At 43.0% G+C, this 22,590-nt stretch overlaps 1 protein-coding gene across 2 annotated transcripts in view; it reads right to left on the reverse strand.

The window, feature by feature from the left end:
- The window catches only part of LOC120947220 (transmembrane protein 150A-like), a 158,276-nt gene that overhangs the window by 40,651 nt on the left and 95,035 nt on the right, over positions 1 to 22,590 (reverse strand). For both annotated transcript variants that reach the window (XM_040362365.1, XM_040362364.1), the window contains one exon: positions 3,884 to 3,951. In XM_040362365.1, coding sequence (XP_040218299.1) covers positions 3,884 to 3,951 — 68 coding nt within the window. The remainder of the gene's footprint in view (positions 1 to 3,883; positions 3,952 to 22,590) is intronic.

Below are 22,590 nucleotides of genomic sequence, written 5' to 3' on the forward strand. Positions count from 1 at the left end.
TGGAAGTTATGAAGTAACATGTATTTCCCATAGAGTTGAATGGGACTTTAAAGAAAAACCCCGACCATGGCAAATGGGGGTGGGTAAGGGTTAAACCACCTATCCTATGTTTGTTGCTGACATATAAGTAACATGTGTGCCAAGTTTCATGTTAATATCTTTAGCCGTTTGGACGTGATGCTGGAACATACATACATACACACACTTGAGTTTTATATATATAGATAATCCAATTACTGCACTCACTTTTTAGACCATTTAGAAAATCTCATAAAAGCCTTTCCTCCTGGCAGCAGTGTTTTGGCAGGAAAAAAAAAAAAAAAAACGCCTGAAAAATGTTTGGGCGCTTTTACAGGCATCAAGTGCTTGGTCTTTAATTTATTTAATTCGCCAGAATAATATTTTTTTCTGGCCATTGAAATTATATATCACACAAGCGCTAAACATGCCCAATGTTAACGCGTTTAGACACATTTACAAGTAGATTTCAGTAATGTTTGCAAACCAAAGTTAGCTTAAGAGGGATTCCTGGAAGTTACGCTTTAACTGATTTCACACCCCTTAAGCTGAACCCCATCACCAAAGGCTGAAGCATGGTTTGGGTTTTACTTTCTGCCTTTGCCCCTGCAAAGTAAAAGCATAATGTGCTAGTATGCATTGCATACTAGCACATTATGTGACACTTATTTGTAACCTAAGCCCGCATTGCCCCTGCTGCAGGCCGCATCCATGTTCTACCCTTTTCCCTCCAGTGCCGCAGACTCCGGCTCTGCAACTGGCCGAAGCTGCGGGACACCACTCCCACGCATGAGCCGCCAGTCACGGCACTCGCTCGTAAAGAAAATGCACATGGGACTGCTTCTTTCAAGCGCATGTGCCGATGACATCGGCGCAAAACACAGTAAATATCTCCAAAAGTGCGCACGTTTAGAAGATATTTACAGTACCTTTAGGTAAGGCTTATTCTAGGCTTACATATGGGTACAACTTTCACAGAGAGGTTTACAACCTCTAAGTCACACAGAGATTCCGAATGCCACAACATTAAACTAGTATCAACATGGTCAGATAGAATTAGTTTTATGCCATATTAACCACATCCCATCCCAGCTATAGATATATGACATCCGGAGGAGGGCTCTCTCTTATCCTGGGCGGGTGTCATATGACGTCCTGGGCTTACCTGCCGTCTAGGGGACGAGTGCGCGTGCCACATCTCTCAGGAGCCGGTGCGCATGCCCAGCGATGGTGTGTTCCCAGTGCAGAGGAATACCGATCGGTCTCCTTACCTTGTGAGTCCCCGCCCCCTAGTTAGAATCACTCCCTAGGATTCACATTTAACCCCTTTCCTGCCAGTCACATTTATACAGTAATCAGTGCATTTTCTATAGCACCGATCTCTGTATAAATGTGAATGATCCCAAAAAAGTGTCAAAACTGTACGATTTGTCCTTCGCAATGTCAGTCGCAATAAAAATCGCAGATCGCCGCCATTACTAGTATAAAAAAAAAAAGCCATAAATCTATCCCCTATAGATGCAAACCAATCAATATATGCTTATTGCAATTTTTTTACCAAAAATATGAATACATATCAGCCTAAACTGAGGATTTTTTTTTTTTTAATGGCATATTTATTATAGCAAAAAGTAAAAAATATATTTTTTTGTTTTCAAACCTTTTATTCTTCTTTTGTTTATAGAGCAAAACAATAAAACCCACAGAGGTGATCAAATACCACCAAAAGAAAGCTCTATTTGTGGGCAAAATCATAAAAATTGTATTTGGCTACAGTGTTGCAGTACCGCGCAATTGTCATTCAAAGTGTGACAGCGCTGAAAACTAAAAATTGGCCTGGGCAGGAAGGGGGTGAAAATGCCCTGTATTGAATTGGTTACATGTGCTTCTGATTCATGACCCCAATCAACAACTGACAAGTGAATCCTTTTTCTCCACCCCATCAAGCAAACTGCTCAGAAACAGGGTTGGAGCATAATGCATAACTTTACTTCTAAAGCATGCAAATGATAATGTGGCAAATGGAGGAATAATTAGTTTCAGTGGTTAATGTTGAAAGCTAAATGTGTTGTGGACGCACTGTGGCAGAGCGGTCTAAATTGTCTTAAAAAATTGAGTAATTAGCTGCCAGAGTGTCAGTTTATTACTATGCAGAGCATTACATACTGTCAAGGCAATAAATTAAGATTTTTTTGATGGTATAATACAAAAGCTGGTTTTACACAATTTGTGTTTGATTTCCTAGCAGGTGGATGGAGGAAACGCCTCTGCCAGGACACTATTTTGACAGCAGCCCCTGCCACTGCCAGAATACACTGATCAGTGGCTACAGCCGATGAGTGATGGGAAAAAAAATTGTCTCCCTTTCACAGGAGTCAATTAAACAAATCAACACTGCCTGGTAGGAGAGCCCACATACTGATTGAAATTCAGCTGGTCCCTACTGGACCAGCAGAATTTTGACCATTGCATGGCCAGCTAAAGTCTTGCACCAAGCTCACAAAAGCCTTGCCCCAATTTCTATGTGTAACCTAAAAGGTGCAACAAATTCAGGACGTCAAGTGTGACATTTTTATATTCTGCTGGAATAGATGTGCCAAATTTAAAGAGAAATACCGCCATATCAGTGTTCACAGCGTCTCCCCGCAGGGATGTAGTGAGCACGCTGACTAACCACCCGCCAAGACAGCTCGGATGATGGGGGCAAGCTTACTGAGGAGAAACAGGAAGTGAGAAATTCAAACAAAGAAACATTTAGAAGGGAAATCGAAGCAAAGGGTTAGTGAACCAACAATGCACTAGCTTAAAAGGAACCTATTTAGAAAATAAAAAACAAACCTTTACAACCCCTTTAAGCCTATATTACCCCTTCATTCAGTTTCCATTGCCATGATACTTTGACAATTACTGGGTTATGCAAAACTGAACCCAAATGAATTTAATATTTGAGAAATGGCTTTCCTTTGATGGCATGTAATATACACCAATGAGCCTTAATATTATGACCACCCTCCACAACCAGTCGAGACATTCAAAACCACTTGGCCTCTGAAGGTATGCTGTGATATCTGGCACCAAGCCATTAGTAGCATATTCTTTAGGGTTCTGTGAGTTGCGAAGTGAAGCCTCCACAGATCGGATTTGTTTTTCCAGCACATCCCACAGATGCTCGATTGGATTTAGATCTGGAGAACTTGGAGGCCTCAAACTCATGTTCCTCAAACCATTCTTGAATTCATCAGACCAGGCTACCTTCTTCCATTGCTCTGTGGTCTAGTTCTGATGCTTATGTGCCCATTGTACACGCTTTTTTGGCTGTGTGCAGAATGGGCACCCTGACCAGACTGCAGCTACATAGCCCCATACATAACCTGCAAGGCACTGCGTGTTGGGACACTGATCGAAAACCAATATTAACACTTCAGCAATTCGTTTTACATTATTTCTTCTATTGGATTGGACTACATGGGCCAGCCTTCACTCCCCATGCACATCAATAAACCTTGGCCACCCATGACACTGTCACCAGAAGTAATGTACTGGTAGCATCAATTGGGAGAATGGGGTTAAAAGGGTCCAGATGTGCAGGATAAAAGAGCCGAATGGTTAATATACAGGTGACTGAAGAGACAGGCTGGAGATATATGTATGGGAGAGAAGGCAGATATTAGGACACAGAAGGTTCATGCGTCATACTTGCAAACTATGAAGTAAATATGCTGGAGTTCCTGGGCATATTATACTTATTGGCACTTGATTCATAAGATATTTTAAAGGAAAATCAAAAAATGCAATACAGAGCAATAATTATTAGTGTAGCTTCATGGCCATAATGTACTTTTATATGATCAACAAAACAACTTACCCATGAATGAGCCTAGACTGCATATGAGACTGAAGAAGCAGCTCTCTGGTGGAAGGTTACCACATTTGCTAAAGTGAAAGAAGATAAAAAGGTAAATTTACTCATATACAGTTTTCCAAAAAAAATATAAAAAATTCACTATGCAGTGCCTGTCAAAATCAATATGGCTGCTCATTAAACGACACCAGCGTGTACAAGGCTGGCAGTCCATATAACGCAAAAACAGAAGGTTGAAGCTTGTGGTCTCATTACAACCCATCAGCTGCCTTCAATCCGTCCAACCTATCCAGTCACATTACATCATCTACATGGACAATCAGTTAAAATAATACAGAATTATTGTGTGTGTGTGTGTGTGTGTGTGTGTGTGTGTACTTCTGCCAAAAGAAAAAAGAAAAATGAAGGTAGAGGTGATGTACCAGTGCTTGAGCTGCTTACCCACCAACCTGCAGGACAATTGTAAGCACTGGAGGGGAACTGAATACATGTAAAGTCATAAAACGCTTTTTGAGCTAAGCCCTTATAGTTTAACCATCAAGACTGGGTACTATAATAAGAAACTGCCATATTGTATTTTCATTTACTATAGAATTTTCATGGGCAGGAAAGAATTCCATAAAGCAGACATGACTGGGCAATTCTAAAGTTTTAATCCCTGCATGGAACCAGTGCCGTGATGTCACTGAGCAAATTTGGCAGCAGCAAAACAAACCGTATATTTGCAATAAAATAGGTCGACACTGAGCCACAATCATGCATGATTCTGGACATTGAGTTGCAGCATGTACAAAAATTATATTTAAAGTTGTGCTTTAACACAGAATGCCTTTTTGGTAACGTGGGTGAATGTGTGGTGTTAAAGCCTATTCAAATGAATCATGCATTGCAAAACTGTGCATTGCTTATGTAATGCCTATTGCTAGATATAAATTAAGGGAAAGCACAAGTAGTGTGGTCAACTTAAACTTTAGTATTCCCTCATCTCAACATCTGCTTGCAAGTTTAAACTGCAGCTGACCTGTTGACCTCTAGTACACTGGGTGTTAGAGTATTTGTAGCCTTGTTTGGAAATAGTATCTTAAGTGTGTATTTAAACCAAAAATGTAAAATATTGAAGCTTACCAGTCCATGGGTATAATGACTTTCCCCTTATTTATACCTGCTAATAGTGAAAAGAAAACACTTCCCGTCACTTCTTGTCTATGCTTTCTTTCCCCACTATATCGATGGGGGTAACCATGGTCGTCCCACAGACTAGACTTCAAACATATTTGCCTTTGTCCATACTAATGAACAAAATGATTGATGGGACTAGTAGTTTACACAAGCAAGACAAAGTTCTTCCTGCTTTCTTCTAAGCTCACAGAACACTGCATTTCTGGTAAAAGCAACAGATTTTCTGTACATGCTGAAAATACCCTTTGCTTGAATAAAGAAGACTAGTGAATCCAGCACATCCAAGAACTGCAAAGCTGTAATAGGATTACATTTTATTTTTGGGTCAAGATATGCTTAGAGGCAGGTATCCCCCCAAGCCTTTGTTAGTTTCTGATCCACGGCAATACAACATAAGTACTGATAAACTACACAAACTATATAAAACACTGTCCTAAAGGATGATCTGGCAGTTGGCCTTAGAATATCAAAAGTTAGTGAGGCTCACAGGGGAGTTGCCTTTGCTTACGATTCTCCATTATGTAAGCGAGCAAGAGAGGAATCTCAGCTTAAGTACTCAAAACCAAGGTGGAGAAGAATTAGTTAAGGCCATCTGTGACCAGGTCAGTGGCAGCTGCAAGCAGGACTGTCCAGTGTCTTGCCAGTGAGCCCTCTGAAGAGAGGGAAAACTGCAAAAGGGAAGTCAAGCACACACCACAGGGTGTGTCGTGGCCCTTGCAGAGAGCAGCGATTCTACCCACAAGTATCACACCGCTTTTCAGGTGCCACACAGCCGAATAAAATTCGGTCACAGCACCAATTTGATATGACTGGGGGGGAAAGCATAAACCAGGGTGTACTGGCTCCATGGAGCTACCAGAGCATCTGCCTCGATTGCCAGAGAATCTCTTGTTCTGGACACAAACTGCTGTAGCTTGTTGTTCAACCTGGATGCCAATAGGTCGACCTCTAGCTATTCCCAACGCAGGCACACCCCTTGGTGTAGAGACCATTCCCCCAGGCAGATCTGCTGGCGGCTGAGATTATCTGCCTTCCAGTTCTCTACTCATGGGATATGGACTGCCGATAGAATCAGCACATGTCCCTCTACCCAGACTAGTACGTGGTTCACCTCCTTCAGAGCTGAACGGCCTGGTACCGCCTTGGTGGTTTATATAGGCCACTGCAGTGGCATTGTCAGACTGAAACCTGATAGGGTGGTCCTGAAGCTCCGCTGTCCAGAACTGTAGGGCCAGATGTTCTTCTTGACCATTTCCCCATAGCTGTGAGCCCCCCAGCCTGAGAGACTGGCATCTGTAGTGAGAACTCTCTAAGTTACCAGGAGGAAGATCTTCCCTGTCGCAGGTTCTGATCCTACAACCACCAGTTTAGGCTTAAGCATGCCTGGAACTGGGCATAGGGCACTTCCTCGGAGAACACCATCCTTCCTAGAAGACTCATACAGAGCCAAATGGAGGGTTGTCTGGTGCCCCTTTTCTCTGATGCACCTGATAGTTCAGGGCGTGGCAAAAATACCCTTGAACTTTTCATCCATGGGAAATAAAAGGGAAAACCTCTTAGAAGGAACAAAAACCCTGTCAGGATGCTCCCAATCAGCATACACCGCCTGTTCCAACAGTATTGTAAGGGGAAAGCCCGTGCGTCCTGAAGAGGCCTCAGGGACCCCAAAAAGGACCAGGGCTCAGTGACCTCTGCAAGAGGCAACTTAAAAGCAGAACGAACCATCTCGGTAAGAGTCTGGATCAAAAGCCTCTGCACCAGAGGCAGACACCAACTGGATATATTCTTGTCCAGATTGCTCAAAAGCAGACTCATCTGCCAGGCCCTCCACAGAATCCTGAGCTTTTAGCTCTTTCCCATTATCAACCCATTCCTGCTCCAAACTAGGAGGCTCAGAGGAGGGGGTCTGTCACGCTTCTTGCCACCCTGCAGGATGGAGGCAATCATGCCATCAATCCTGTGCTCGAACATGGCTAGGGCCGAGGACAGTTCATCCTTGGTGATAAAGGGTTACGCAGCAGCGTTGACTGTAGGCACCATACCAGATAGGCGCAGTGGCTCAGATTGCCTCTGGTCTTTCAGGGGATACAACACTAGGGATACGACTAGGTTCATCGGGAGCTACTGACGACATAGGTGTGCCATTCAATGTAGTGTTAGTCCCGCTCCTATTTTTTGTAAAACATTTACAAGCCACAAAAAGGGAGTACCTGGGTGTAGTATTAAACACACCTCAGAATGGAGACCCTTTAAAAGGGCTCACCAAGCCCCCATGCAAAAATCCTGCCAAGCACCTTAGCCTGCCAACCAACACGTGGTGACTCACGTGACCTGGGTAAGGAGAAATGAACCGCTGCAAATGCCTGGTTCAGAGCCCACTCTGTGTCCCACAGCTGCCTTCTAGAAGCACTGCAGGCTTGGCATACACAGCTTAAATAAGCTGGCTGTGCTCCAAAAAGTTTGACGCACGTGCGCAGTCCTGGCAAAGAGGCGTGGCTGTATTTGCATATGACGCAAATCCATGTGCGCCCAGATCAGGCTACGGCGCATGAACGGCTCCGAGTGCGCACAACGTCTATGGTGAAGCCGTGTGCGCCATGGCCACCGAACTGCTTAGCACAGCAGTGCTCTTGAGAATGCACATGTTCCATGGCGAAGCAAGGCAAACTGTCGTGTGCCATCATACAGGTAAAAAGCAAGTACACTTTGCAAACACCCACAGCTAGCCTAAAAACTCCCCCATATGGTCACCGCACACAGGTGTCCAGCCTCTAGCTAGCTTGACTGACTGACACCCCACAATATATAAAGGGTGTTCACTTACCTGTCCAGGCGCAGGGCAGCTTAGAAACTAGGAGCCCAATCATCACAGCGGTTTCCTGTCACTTGAGGACCTTCGAGGACTGGGTACCCTTTTCATGCTTAGGGTCCACTCACTTGGACCGGTACAGCACACTGCAGGAATGCCTTAGCGATGTGGTGTCCAGGATTCCACTTTGCAGGGTCCAGCGCCCGTAGGTCACATAACAGGAAAAACCTTGCAGAATCTTGAGTCTTCTTTGCGAGGCTCTGGTACCATTTATCTATAGAGCCTGTGTCAAATGGATCCAATTGGTCAATACCTTGATTCATTTAAGAACCGTTTGTGGGAATAGAGACATGGAGCTGAGAGAGCTCAAAACAAATGTGCCCATCCACCTTGCAGACACTGGAAAAAAAACCAGATGTACTTCCTGCATGGAAGATGTTATATAGGGGATCACTTCCTGTCTAAGACTTTGTCTACCCGTGTCCATTCACCTAGAGATGGCCTATAACACAGGAGATAATGAATATTAGCCTAATGCTGTGTCCCATGATGTATGAAAAATAAATAGCCTTTAGACCACTTTAAAAGCCTCAAATGACATTCACAGGGGCAGGCTGTACTGCTATTGACGTTAGTAAAGATTATAATAAAATATTTATCTTCTTCAAAGCTTTTAGTGAGGAGAATTTTTATTAGACAAAATTGACCTTTAATCCACTTTTCAAGTGGCGGAGACAGTGAGAAACCATAACTCCTAATTCTATATTAACCCTTCCAAAGCCTGCAACACATGGCAGTGGGATATGGTGTAACAAGCTGAAGCACCAATTGACATCTGTATTAAAATGTGTAGGTCAGACTAGAAGGCGCACAAGTTAAAAAAATGTTTAAATAAATCAAGATTGTTTGTTATACTGTCATGCAAACTATGGCATCACAAATACCGTTCTGTGCATACCAAATCATTACAAAACAATGGCACAATGTTGGCTACATAAAGCCTGTGCATGGGCTCTTCTGAATTATATAATCCAATGAGAGCACCTAGCTAACATCCAAGAGTCCAAGGTGATTTAAGGATAAAATTAATCCATAGCAGAATAGAACCAATGCGTTTTGGGACCAAACACATTGCCCCTTCATCCCAGTTTAAGAATTCTGACCGTGCTTAAAAATATTCAGGTGAGAAGATGCCACAAAAAACTGTACGGTGATGAAAATGTTATCATTAAATTAGCTTGGACATTTGTTTGATGCTCTAATTGAATTGTGTTTAGATTGTCAACTTTGGGTCATTTTCCTTCCCCCTGAAGGTGGTCCCATCTTCTGAAGTGCTACTGAATTAAAGGAAGTGTGCCCAGTGACAATCCCAGTGACCCTTCAAAAATCCAAGCCCAGTGCCCCGTTTAGTTCTGGTGATTGGGACCTTCTGAACTATGACCATCATCAATACCAAAGTTCATAGCCTTAGTCAATAATAGGGTGAAGGGTAAAGTGAAGACTGTGGCAGTGTCCTAAAAGAACAGAAAAAATAAAAATGTTTTGTTAAAAAAAAAAAACACCTATTTCCTATTGCTCCAAGCCTTCTCCAAATCCATATTTTTTTTTTTACTGCTGTTATTTGGCTTCATGTTAGAGGGTGGCTACATTTGTGCTCCATGGTTCAACTGTATGTAGGCACGTAGCTACCCTCTTGTTTGCTTCCAAGATGGACTATGGAATGTGTTGTGTGGACGACCACAACTAACACATGCTGCTCATTCTAAACAAACAAAAACCAGAGGGAAAGGGAGAGGTTTGGGGGCTCACAAAGAATGTTACAGGGAGCCAGAAAAACACATTAAGAAACAATTTCATGAAAAATAGATCACAGGGCCATTAAGTAGTAGATCTACGGTATATAAATTATTTTTAGAGAAAAAGGATAATGTTATGTGTCACTTTGCTAGGCAAACAGATTGCTTTGTTTTTAACTTAATTTTAAAATCACATAGAAGTATTTAAAAAACTCTGTTCCTATCCTATGTATAGTTTGTAATTATGTAAAAAGATGCAGCCTTTTAGATTTTCTTACTGCTGATATAAAAGATCTTTGTGCAGTAACAATTGATAGAACCGGTCATTTAAACTAGGAGCTGTAAAAACACCCCTTTTCATTATTTCCAGGAAAAACATCCTTTTTTCAAAATAATGTAATTTGGCGATACTGATGCTATTAATTATGAAGTGTGGACAGACAGGATCACTAAAAATCATTGACCTCATTAGCCAAGTCTCTTTTCATTGGCTTGTAACACGAAAGTACAAAAAAAGTAGTATATGTAAACTAACCAACTTCTCTTATTTGCTGCCTTTTGATCTGTAAAATAGAAAGTTGAAAATGTTTTTCATGACAGATCAGCGCCGCCCCAAGCCCACAGTATCAGTGTTCTGAGATTAAACTCTGTATTCAGGTGCTGGCAGGAACAGAGCACATCTCCAGCTCCAAGATACAATATTGCATACAAGTACTGAAGCATACTGTATTTACTCCAGTGTGAAGTAAACGAAAGACAGGCTGCAGCTCAAATCTCTGCCCATCGGTCACACCTCTTTTGGTTTGTTAAATATAAAACTTAAAAAAGTTTTGTTAAAACTGTTGGATAATTTAAAAAATATCCTGTTGATCCTGCCAGAAATCTATTGAGGGAAAAGAAAATTGGGAATTGAAATAAATAAACACCTATACTCACCTCTATGGCTGTAGCGATGCAGCAGCTGTTCCCTACTGGCTCTAAGACCAAGAACTGAGCAATCGTATTAGCGCAGTTCTCAGTCAGTTCTGATCAGAGAACAGCGACTATTAGTTACCACGCTCTGCTCTGCCCACCAGCGCTCACTGGAGCACCAGGCTGGGGAGTGAAAAGCTGGCTCAGCGCTGCACAGAGAGGCTGAGCTAATTGCAGATCATGCATATGTGTGGATCCTGACAATATTGTCAGGATCCTTTCAGAGCCTGGAGCAGCTCTGTGATGTCAGCTGACAGAGGACTTTAGCCTGTTGTAGGTGGATTCTGGGTCACAGGAGAGAAAAGGTAAGTGCACTCCTTTAAACCCACAGGAGAAGTATGACCAAAAAAGATTTGGCCATGCTTTAGGTGTTCTGGAATTCTAAACACTTCCTGCTCTAGGTGGACAATGCTTCACCACCCTAAGACCTGGTTCACACTGGGGCGACACGTCAGGAGCCTTAGCCGCCTGACGAGTCGCGTCCCATTGAATGCAATGGAACCGTTCTAATAGGAGCGACGCAAGTCCCTCTGACTTAGAAAAAGGTTCCTGTACGACTTCGGGGGCGGCTTGGGGCGACCTGCATTGACTTCTATACAGAAGTCGTTTTGCAAATCGCCTCTGAAGTCGTTCTTAGGACGACTTGCAGAGTCGCCCCCGAAGTGGTGCCGCTGCAGTGTGAACCGACTCTAAAGCAAGGCTTGTAGTCTGTGGCTGTAGCCAAGAGGAAATTCAGCAACCAACACAAAGAAGCTATGAATCATGAAACTACATATTTTTGCTTTAACCTCATCAACCATTAGCAAACATTTCCAGGAACATCACAGAAATAGCATTCTTGTGCTAGGAACAGGCATGTCAACATTAATGTTGCATTTTGAAACTACAGTGGGAAATAAGTGGAGCACAAAATGAGCTATATAGCTTATCCTGAAAGGAGCAGAAAGTATAATGGATATTAGCCACTTATAAGAGAAATGTTTGTGTACAAATCTCATAGGAAAATCCTTTCCCTAGTACAAGATGCATCTGTTTTAATACGGTCAACTCTGCCAACTCCATACAGAGTATGAGGGAATGACAATATAACAAAAATGATTTGCCCGCTGTCAGCTTAGAGTGCTGTCTATCTGCTTTTCCTCTGTATTTCAAACTGTTACATATGAATCAGTTGGGTTTTATTCTAAGCAGATCTACTGCACTCAATTACCGCAGATAATAACTGAACCTACAAATTCTGACATGACACTGGTAGTAGCGCTGCGTTGTCATTAGACACCACTAAGGCTGTGAACACAAGGAATGGACATTAGACCAGTGGAAATCTGTGCTTTGGTCTGATGAGTCCAAACTTGAGATCTTTGGTTCCAACCCCCGTGTCTTTGTGCGACGCAGAAAAGGTGAACGGATGGACTCAACATGCCTGGTTCCCACCGTGAAGCATGGAGGAGTTTTGATGGTGTGGGGGTGCTTTGCTGGTGACACTGTTGGGGATTTATTAAAAATTGAAGGCATACTGAACTTATTTTTCAACAGGACAATGACCCCAAACACACCTCCAGGCTGTGTAAGGGCTATTTGACCAAGAAGGAGAGTGATGGGGTGCTGCGCCAGGTGACTACCTCTTGAAGCTCATCAAGAGAATGCCAAGAGTGTGCCAAGCAGTAATCAAAGCAAAAGGTGGCTACTTTGAAGAACCTAGAATATGAAATATATTTTCAGTTGTTTCACACTTTTTTGTTATGTATAATTCCACATGTGTGAATTCATAGTTTGGATGCCTTTAGTGTGAATCTACAATTTTTATAGTCATGAAAATAAAGAAAACTCTTTGAATGAGAAGGCGTGTCCAAACTTTTGGTCTGTACTGTATATATATTTTTTTATATATAGTGGTTTTCTATGACTTGGCACCGCTATAACCCTATACAATACTATATTGCTATATAAACCTGGCTAAGTGTTTTGGGCCTCACAGTGTTTGCATATATCTTACATAACACCAGATAGATCCCATTGAAATGATTCAAACAAATTGACTGTTTTGAGGGCACGTACTAAGCCTTGCTGTCTTTGTCTATAGATGCAGGCAGCAAGGCTCGGGATTGAGCCCACAGATGTGCCATGACAGGAAGCTGCTTCTGCGCTCCTGGCATAAGTGAAGATGCCAGGAGAGCCAGCGAAGTATCCCAGAAGATTGGGCCGCTTTGTGCAATATTACTGCACAGAGCAGGTAACATACCTTTTTTTCTTTTCATTTAAAACAAAGACTTTACAAAAAGCTTTAAGAAATCTCTAGGGTTCAAATTTTGGAGTGAACTTGAAAATGTTTCAATCCCTACAATAGGCTTATGGGATGCCAAAACAAATTTTTCCAATATCTGCAAATACAACCCCCCCCCCCCCCCCCCCCAGTCACCCATGTTGCTACAGTAGGATCCAAGCATAGCTGCTATTTCTAATGTCTACAAAATGCTTTTAGTTCAAAATGTGCACAGCAACTCCCTACCAGGCAGGAAAGTGCTGGATGCAGATGCGCGAGATTAGTCTGAGGCTTTAGCAGCAATCCTTGTGGCTCAGTTTCTCCTACTCAATGCTTTATCTTACATAGGACATGGGATAATCTGAACACCCCCCGGGTTCAATTCGCAGCAAAAAATGCTAACAGGCAAAAAAATTGTTCGAACACGCAAACACCGTTAAAGTCTATGGGACACAAATATGAAAAATCAAAAGTGCTAATTTTAAAGGTTAATATGCAAGTTATTGTCATAAAACGTGTTTGGGGACCTGGGTCCTGCCCCAGGGGACATGTATCACTGCCAATTTTTTTATTTTTTTTAAACAGACGTTTTTTCGGGAAAAGTGATTTTAATAATGCTGAACGTGAAATATAGCTTTAAATTTTGTACCTGGGGGTGTCTATAGTATGCCTGTAAAGTAGCGCATGTTTCCCGTGTTTATAATAGTCCCTGCACAAAATGACATTTCTAAAGTAAAAAAAAGTAATTTAAAACTACTCCCGGGAAAACAGATAAAAGTCATTGAAAAAAATGTCATGGGTTCCCTCCTTAGTCCATTATCAGGCCTTTTGGGTCTGGTATGAATATTAAGGGGAACCCTGCGCCAATTTTATTTTAAAAAAAATGGCATAGGGGTCCCCCTCAAAATCCATACCAGACCCTTCAGTTCCGGTATGGATTTTAAGGGGAAGCCTGTGCCAAAAAATAAAAATGGCGTGGGGTTCCCCCTAAAAATCCATACCAGACCCTTCTCCGAGCATGCAACCTGGCAGACCACTGGAAAAGAGGGGGGGCGAGAGAGTGCCCCCCATCCTGAATCGTACCAGGCCACATGCCCTCAACATGGGAAGGATGTTCATATGTTGATGGGGACAAGGGCCTCATCCCCACAACCCTTGCCCGGTGTGCTTATCGGAATCTGGAAGCCCCCTTTAACAAAGGGGACCTCCAAATCCCGCCCTCCATGTGAATTGGTAAGGGGCACATTGTACCCCTACGATGTCACAAAAATAAAGTGTCAAAATGTTAAAAACCACAAGAGACAGCTTGGGACAAGTCCTTTATTAAAAAAAAAATAAAAAAAAATAGGTTTTAGCGATGTAATCCATTCTCGATCTCCCCCAGCAAGGATACGACACACACAATCCTGCCTCCACGGGAGGCACCCGACGAATGACGCGCTTCAGCCCCACAGCTCTTATATAGCCGAGGGCGGGGTCAACCCCCCTCTGGCGCAAGGGGAAACGCCGGGGTTACCCAGCGACGTGTACAGTGAGCCCACCCCCCTCTGATGCAATGGTAAACCTGCATTGCGTTAGAGGGGCGTGGTCACCAGTACACATTACTGGGTAACCCTGGCATTTCCCCTTGCGTCAGAGGGGGGCGGGGTCACCCACGCACGTGACGGGTGGCCCTGCCCTCAGCTATACTAGAGCTGTCAGGTTGGAGCGCGTCATTTGTCGGGTGCCTCCCGTGAAAGCAGGATTGTGTGCGTCGTATCCTCGCTGGAGATCAAGAATGGAGAACATCGCTAGAATCTTATTTTTTAATAAAGGACTTGTCCCAAGCTGTCTCCTGTGGTTTTTAACATTTTGACACTTTTTTTCTGAAATGTTAGGGGTACAATGTACCCCTTACCAATTCACATGGGGGGAGGCATCTGGAGGTCCCCTTTGTTAAAGGGGGCCATCAAGTTCCAATAAGCACCCCCGCCAGCAGGCCCCCACAACCACCGGGCAAGGGTTGTGGGGATGAGGCCCTTGTCCCCAACATGGGGACATCCTCCCCATGTTGATGGCATGTGGCCTGGTACGGTTCAGGAGTGGGGGGGCTCTCTCGTCCCCCCCCTTTTTTCCTGCGGCCTGCCAGGTTGCGTGCTTGGATAAGGGTCTGGTATGGATTTTTGGGGGAACCCTGTGCTATTTTTTGTTAAATTGGAGCGGGGTTCCCCTTAAAATCCATACCAGACCTGAAGGGTCTGGTATGGATTTTGAGGGGGACCCCTATGCCATTTAAAAAAAAATGGCATAGGGGCCTGGTAATGGACTAAGGGGGGAACCCATGCTGTTTTTTTTTCAATGACTTATCTGTATTGCCGGTACCAGACAATTCATTATAGCCGCGAGTAGTTTTTAATTACTTTTTTCCTTTAGAAATGTAATTTTGTGCCGAGACGGTTATAAACACGGGAAACATGCGCTACTTTACAGGCATACTATAGACACCCCCCAGGTATGAAATTTAAAGGAATATTTCACTTTTATTGTTTCCTTTAAGCATTATTAAAATCACTGCTCCCGGGAAAAAAAAGCTGTTTTTAAAACTTTCTTTTGCATTGATACATTTCCCCTGGGCAGGACCCAGGTCCCCAAAACACTTATGACAATAACTTAAATATTACCCTGTAAAATTAGCACTTTTGATTTCACCCAGAGACTTTTAAAGGGTGTTCCACGGCTTTCGACTTTGCTGCGAACACCCCAAATTGTTCGCTATTCGGCGAACAGCCAATGTTCGACCCGAACATAAAGCTCATCCCTACATAGGACTCCACAGAAATTACACCAGTGGAGACGAAGGAATTTCATTACCATGTCAAGGAGTTTTCTGGCATTTTGTAACTTGGCTTTTTTTTTTTGTGGCATTGGAGCAGTAAATGCTTCTGGCATTTTGACCATGCAGCTCATTTAAATATTATCGTATTGTGCTCCTTGAAACAACCACAGTCTTTTTCCAGAGCAGCCTGTATTTTTTCTGAGGTTACTTGTGGGTTTTTCTTTGTATCCCGAACAATTCTTCTGGCAGTTGTGGCTTAATCTTTTGTGGTCTACATGACCTTGGCTTAGTATGAAGAGATCCCTGAAAGTTCCACTTCTAAACCTATTTCTGAAATGTGTTGCTTACAAGTTAAAATACGTATTTTTTGATAGAAAATTACTTAGAACCCCCAAAATATGTTATTTTTAGCAGAGACCCTAGAGAATAAAATGGCAATCGTTGCCATATTTTATGTCACATGATATTTGCGCAGCGGTCTTGCAAACAAAATTTTGGGGGAAAAACTAAACGGTAACGTTACCCAAATTTTTGTATAATGTGAAAGAGGAGGTTACGCTGAGTAAATAGGTACCGAACGGGTCATGCTTTAAAATTGCACACACTCGTGCAATGGCCAAAAACTGCGATTCTGAATACTGTCTTTTTATTGGCGCCATTGGCAGCCGAGTAAGCCGGAAGTGATGTTGTGACATTGCTTCTGTGTTTTTACATAGACTCGATCTAAGCGGTTTCCGGCTTCCTTCCAGTCCAAGTTTTTAAGTATTTTATTTCCCCCCATAGCTGAGTATCTAGCCTGCACAGTGCATCCACATGTGAGCCAACAAGCTCATTGACCATTTATACACAGAGACCAAATGCAATTTAGAAGGCCACAGATGTCAAAAAAATTTAACTTTGCCATTTTAAACCTGTGCGTGTCTGTACCAAGGACAAACATTCCAGGGTATGTAAACTTTTAATCAGGGCCATTTTGTTGTGATTTAAAAAGGAGCCAAAACAACTATGTATATAATAAATGGTTTCATATGATCACTATCCCTAAATAAAAGACTGTTTTTTGACATGACCAATCATACTTTCAATATCAATGCCAAAATTTCAAGATTTCTGCCAGGGTATGCAAACTTGAGCACAACTGTATCATGTGCACGTTTCCTTTAAATGCCGCTGGAGACCGCTGAACAAGCCTATACTGGTAAGGATTAGGTAGGACATGCAGAAGAATTCTGGCTTACCACTGTTAACAGAAATGTCCTCCCACACATCTGCTAACTTTATTTACATTCAGAGAAAAATAAAAGACCAGAGGAAAATTACAGAGGTTTGACCGAGTGACTGATAATATAAATAATCTTCTAAAACAATCGTTGACAAAGTTCATTGCTAACCTAGGTATTCAACTAGAAGTAAAATGTAATACAAGACTTCTCCACAACAAATAGCTGACAAAGACTTGGAATTTGTCTTAAAGAATGTCTTAAAAATAAAACCTTTTTTATTTTGGGTAGAGTTATACCATCTGTCAGGTTTTTTTTGTCATCTGTGTCCAATTAGGGAAATTTCCCTTCACTTCCTGTCCCATAGACGTAACAGGAAGTGAGAGGAAATCCCTCCAGGTGAGGGAATCCCGGTATGTCACCAATGTTATCAGAACTAGTGGAAGATTTTCCCTCTATTATTTTTACTATATCAACCCAAAATTGGGGTTTTCCTCTTTTTTCATGTTCGATAATGATAAAGAGGACTGATAGAGAGGGTGCATCTGCCCAATGGGGCTACAGACAGCAAAAAAAAAAAAAAAAAAAGTTCCATTCCTCTGCACCCAGCAGAACAATTTTCCCTGAAGGTTAGAGTCTTAAACTTAGACTGGTTTGAAAAGATCAAATTCCCAACTGTGTAACCAGAGCTGTGGAGAGCACTAAATCTGGCCACACACAAGATTTTTTCTGTTCAGCCAGTAAGCTGAAAAAAAAAAAGAAAATCCAAAAAAATTTCTCCATCTTCATGGGGCACTGAAAATCATCTTCTGTAGATATTGCATTCTGACAGTCGGCCCCACCCGCTGTCAAAATACCCAGTGTCTGCATCTGATTGGATGCAGGTGCAATTTGGTTATTGTTTTTGAGTACTGTGGTCCCGTTTTACACTCATTTAAAAACACGATCAGCCACTTTGTTTAAAATAACCAGCATGTAGTAAAAAAATTAGGAATCAAGTGGGCACATTGGGTATGTTGGGGTGCAGCGAGGAGATGTCCCCATGCACATACACTGATCAGCCATGACATTAGGATCACCCACCTAATATTGAATAGGTCCCTGATTTGCTGCCAAAACAGCCCTGACCTGTCGAGGCATGGACTCCACTAGATGCCTGAAGGTATGCTGTGGTATCAGGCACTAGGGATGAGCTTCGTATTCGAGTCAAACTCATGTTCGACTTGAACATTGTATGTTCGATCGTTCGTCGAATTACGAACGTTTTGGGCCGTTCGCTCCAAATTCGAGTTACGTTTCACAGCCCATAATTCACTGTGGTATCGCAGTGCATTGCTGGATGATTGGCCAAGCATGCACTATGACCCGCATGCTTGGCCAATCACAGCTTGCAATAAACGGAGAGCCATAATTGGCCAAAGCCAGGGTGGCTTTGGCCAATTATGGCTCAGGGGGTTTAGTACACGCCCCACAGTATTAAAGGCCGGCCTTGTGTAGTGTGTTGCGGTGGTTAAAAGAGAAAAGACAGAGAGAGAGAGAGAGTAATTTTTAGTAGGTGGATAGAGCAGGCAGGCTAGTCAGTTAAAGTTACAGGGCCAGATTCTCAAAGGAGATACGCCGTTGTATCTTAAATGCATAGTTACGCTGGCCGCTAGGAGCGTGTACGCTGATTTATGCCTAGAAATATGTAAATCAGCTAGATATGCAAATTCACGAATGTACGCCCGGCCGACGCAGTACAGTTACGCCGTTCACGTTAGGCTTTTCCCGGCGTAAAGTTACCCCTGCTATATGGTGGTGTACATGCGGGGCAGATAAATGAATAGGAAGCACTCTCAGGCTTCCTGTTCATTCACAATCCAAGGCATTGTACACATAGTTTACTATGTTTCAGTGAGGAGTGGACAGAGGAGCGATCAGTCCCCAAAAGATCATCTCTACTGGCCCCTTTCCCTACTCTCCATGCTGAAAAGTCTCCATGTGTGCCCGCAGCAGCTGCTGTTGAGAGTAGAGGGGGGGAAGCCGGCAGTGATGCAGGGGGGGGGCAGACAAGGAGAAGAGGGGGCACAGATACTACAACTGATCCCCCTGCAGTGCAGCCGGGAAGAAGGGAGAGGAGGAGAAACCAGCAGTTTTGCAGGGGAAAGAACGATTGTCTACAATAAGGCAGTACAGCTGGGCCCCCCTTTTTGAACGGATAGGGCCCAATCCTGGTACAGGAGGGCCAGCTGTATTGCTTTATCAGGGGCCCTGGTGCACTGGGTGATTTGAGGCCCAGGCACACACCTATGCTCAGCAGATGCACTTCTGTTGAGCATTAGGAGAGCCCAAACACTCAAACTGCAAGGTCTCACCCCTCCCTGATAACCCTGGGTACGATGATGGAGGCAGGCAGGAGATAAACAGCACAATGTTAAAAACATTAAAAGTTTAAAGCCTAGCACACACGGGGCTGAATGTTGGGTGGCATCAGCCGGTTCAATAGAAACCACTAACATTTGATCCATGTGTACTGCAGCCAGCCAGACAAAAGCTAGCCGTTTGGCCACCTTCTGTCAAAGGAGAATGACCAAAAAAGGTTTGTTGATCAGCTTCCGATCATAAGACCCCAATACAAGTAGTTTTTCATCAGGCAGAAAGTCTAAACAATATAGCACAATAAATATAATACGTGTTTATGAAACCCAATCCTGGTGTAATATGAAAAGCCTTATGCCCCGTCCTTATAAAACAGTCGGAACTTCCAACAAGAAAAGTCCGATGTGAGCTTTTGGTCGGGAATTGCAAAATTTGAGCGCTGGTTCTGAAATTTTCAGACGGAATAAATTACAATCTGAAATTCTGATCGTCTGTAGCAATTCCGACGCGCAAAATTCTGACGCATGCTCGGAAACAATTTCGACGCATGCTCTGAAGCATTGAACTTAATTTTCTCGGCTCATCGTAGTGTTGTACGTCACTGCGTTCTTGACAGTCGAAAGTACCATGTGTATGCAAGCCAAGCTTGAGCGGATTTCCGTCGGAAAAACCATCCAAGGTTTTTCCGATGGAAAATCTGATCGGTTGTACGCGGCATTAGAAAGAGCGATTATATACAGAGTGGTCTGTGCTAGGTCAATTTTCCCATCCTGTCTGAATAAGGAATTGAATCCTATGTCACAAGAGCCTTTACTTTCTCTGTTTAATGTGCATTCCCATAAAAATGAAAGGATGGCTTGCTAGGACTGGACTTGTGGTGAAATAAAGGAGACTGTACCACTGTAACTGTGGTGGGAACAGCAAATATAGGAACAGATTAGACAGCCAAAGATATTAATATATTCTGCCAACAGTCCACTGGGAAAAACATAAACCTACATTCAAGGCTAATACAGTCACAGCCTATTCATAGCTTTCTTAGAAAAAAAGTAAATAAAATAAATATCTTTGTAGCTTTAAAGATGAAGTGCAACATGCTGAACACAGAGTAAATACATCATAATATTGCTTCAAGCTCTAGTAACAGGCTATATTTTACTGCATACTCAGACCGAATATCATTCTGGTTTTTACCCATTTACCTCAAAAAAAAAAAAAAAGGGAAAGGCCAGGTTTAGATAATAAAAATAAAAAAAGAAGGGCGCTCTCACAACACCGTAAATACTATATAGGAGAATGCAGTTTAAGGTCCAGTTTAGTGCCATTATTTTTAATGGCACCCCAATTGCTGTGAGATTCTGCCACAGTTCTTTTTTGGGCAACACACACGCATAGGGCAGCCCATTGAATTGAATGGGTCTGCCCAATGTGTGACACGCAAAATCATATGGAAAAAAATAAAAAATAAAAAATCGCACAACAAAAATTGCGAGTGGGAATGCTTGCTCGGAATGTGAACGAGGCCCAATATTTACGACAATCATCATCCTTTAACTTTAGAGCATTACTACAGTGTAAAAAAAATAAGACCTTTTAGTGGTTAAGTTCTCGTGCACACAGGGCATTAGAAAAAACGAGCTGCAAAGCTAGCGCCAACCTACCGATTGGCGTTAATGCGCGCTTAGCCGCGTTCCTCTGCTTCTTCCATTTTCCACTCCCAAATACAATTACTACAGAACAAAAGTCACATAACATGTGAAAAATCATTGATTCCCTATGAGAGCCGTCTTAACTGATCCGACTTTCAGCCCATTGATTTGAATGGAACTCGCATCCAAGTTGGAACATCATGGTCCGACTTGTGGAATGCGACTTGTGCTCCAAGGATCTTGAAGGGAAACCCCATGGCCAAAAAAAAAAAAAAAAAGTGTCCCCCCCCCCCCCCATCTATACCAAGCCCATGGAGTCTGGTATGGATCTTGAGAGGGAACACCACGCCCCCCCCCCCCCCAAAAAAAACCCCATACCAGACCATTATCCAAAGCAAGAAGCCTGGCAGGCCAGGAAAGGGTTTTTTTTTTCCTGTGCCTCCCACCCCAAGCCACCTAGTCCTCATGTTGATGGGGACAATGGCCTCTTCCCGACAATCGTAGGCGGTGGTTGTGAGGGTCTGTGCAGGCAGGGAGCCCCCAGTTCCCGGTCCCCTCATGTGCATGAGTATTGGGCACATTGTACCACTACTCATGCAAGGACACATAAAATAACATGAAGGTGTTTTTAAGCTCCAAAAAAAATGTCAGACGCTGGTAAAAGCGGCTACAAAAAAAAAAAACACTGTGCGCATGAGGCCTGAAACAAGAAAGTTTATATATTTTCCCCCACAAAGTAATGCACATGATCCTCGTTTCTCTGCAAACTGCCGACAATATAAATTTGGTTGTTTTTTCCAATATTTACATTACCTTTTCTATTTATAGGTCTTGGTCAGCGGTTAATAGGCGGCACTCAGAAAACAGTACCAATTTGGCTGGACAAATGGTGTATGGTGCTGAAACTGGCACTCCACTAAAACGCAGCACCATGCCTAGATGGTTTGACTCAAATTGTGTGTGTTGCCCTTTTTCCTTACAGTTTTTAAGTACATTTGTGTGTGCAAGCTCACATTTTTTCATATACGGACCAAGAGTTCTTTAATTGTTTAGCACACAGGATAAGTTACCCTTTGGAAACACATTGCACCCATTTTGAGGGTGGAACACGGAACATGCTCCCAATGCTGCAGCACCCGCTGTGGTAGTTCATTGATACTTCCTGTCAGTGAATCTGCTTAGCTGCATGGGAAAACAGATATACAGACAGATCTGGAGGAGAGTGATCTGTTTGCGGGTGCAATCTTTTACAGGCTCCAAAAAAAAAAAAAGGAACGAACGAAGGTCGGTCGGCTCATTCCCGCGAATCGCCGTAGCTGTACATCGGCCCTCTTTAAACAGCTTTAGCAGGGGCACGCCCGCTGCACGGCACAGAGGCAGAATGGAGATCTGTCAATGGAAACAAACAGAAAATAGATCCCTGTTCTGTCAGAGGAGTAGACCGTAGTAGAGAGTGATAGTCGGTCCCTAGTTTTTCTCTCCTCCTCCAGTCAGTACACTGCCCCCCCACAGCTAGGAACACCTCCCAGGAACAGATTTAACCCCTTGATTGCCACTGTTAATCCCTTCCCTGCCAGTGACATTTATACAGTAATCAGTGCATTTTTATAGCAATGATCACTGTATAAATGTCAATGGTGCCAAAAGAA

The sequence above is a fragment of the Rana temporaria genome, chromosome 8, assembly GCF_905171775.1.
Source record: "Rana temporaria chromosome 8, aRanTem1.1, whole genome shotgun sequence".
Taxonomy (NCBI): domain Eukaryota; kingdom Metazoa; phylum Chordata; class Amphibia; order Anura; family Ranidae; genus Rana; species Rana temporaria.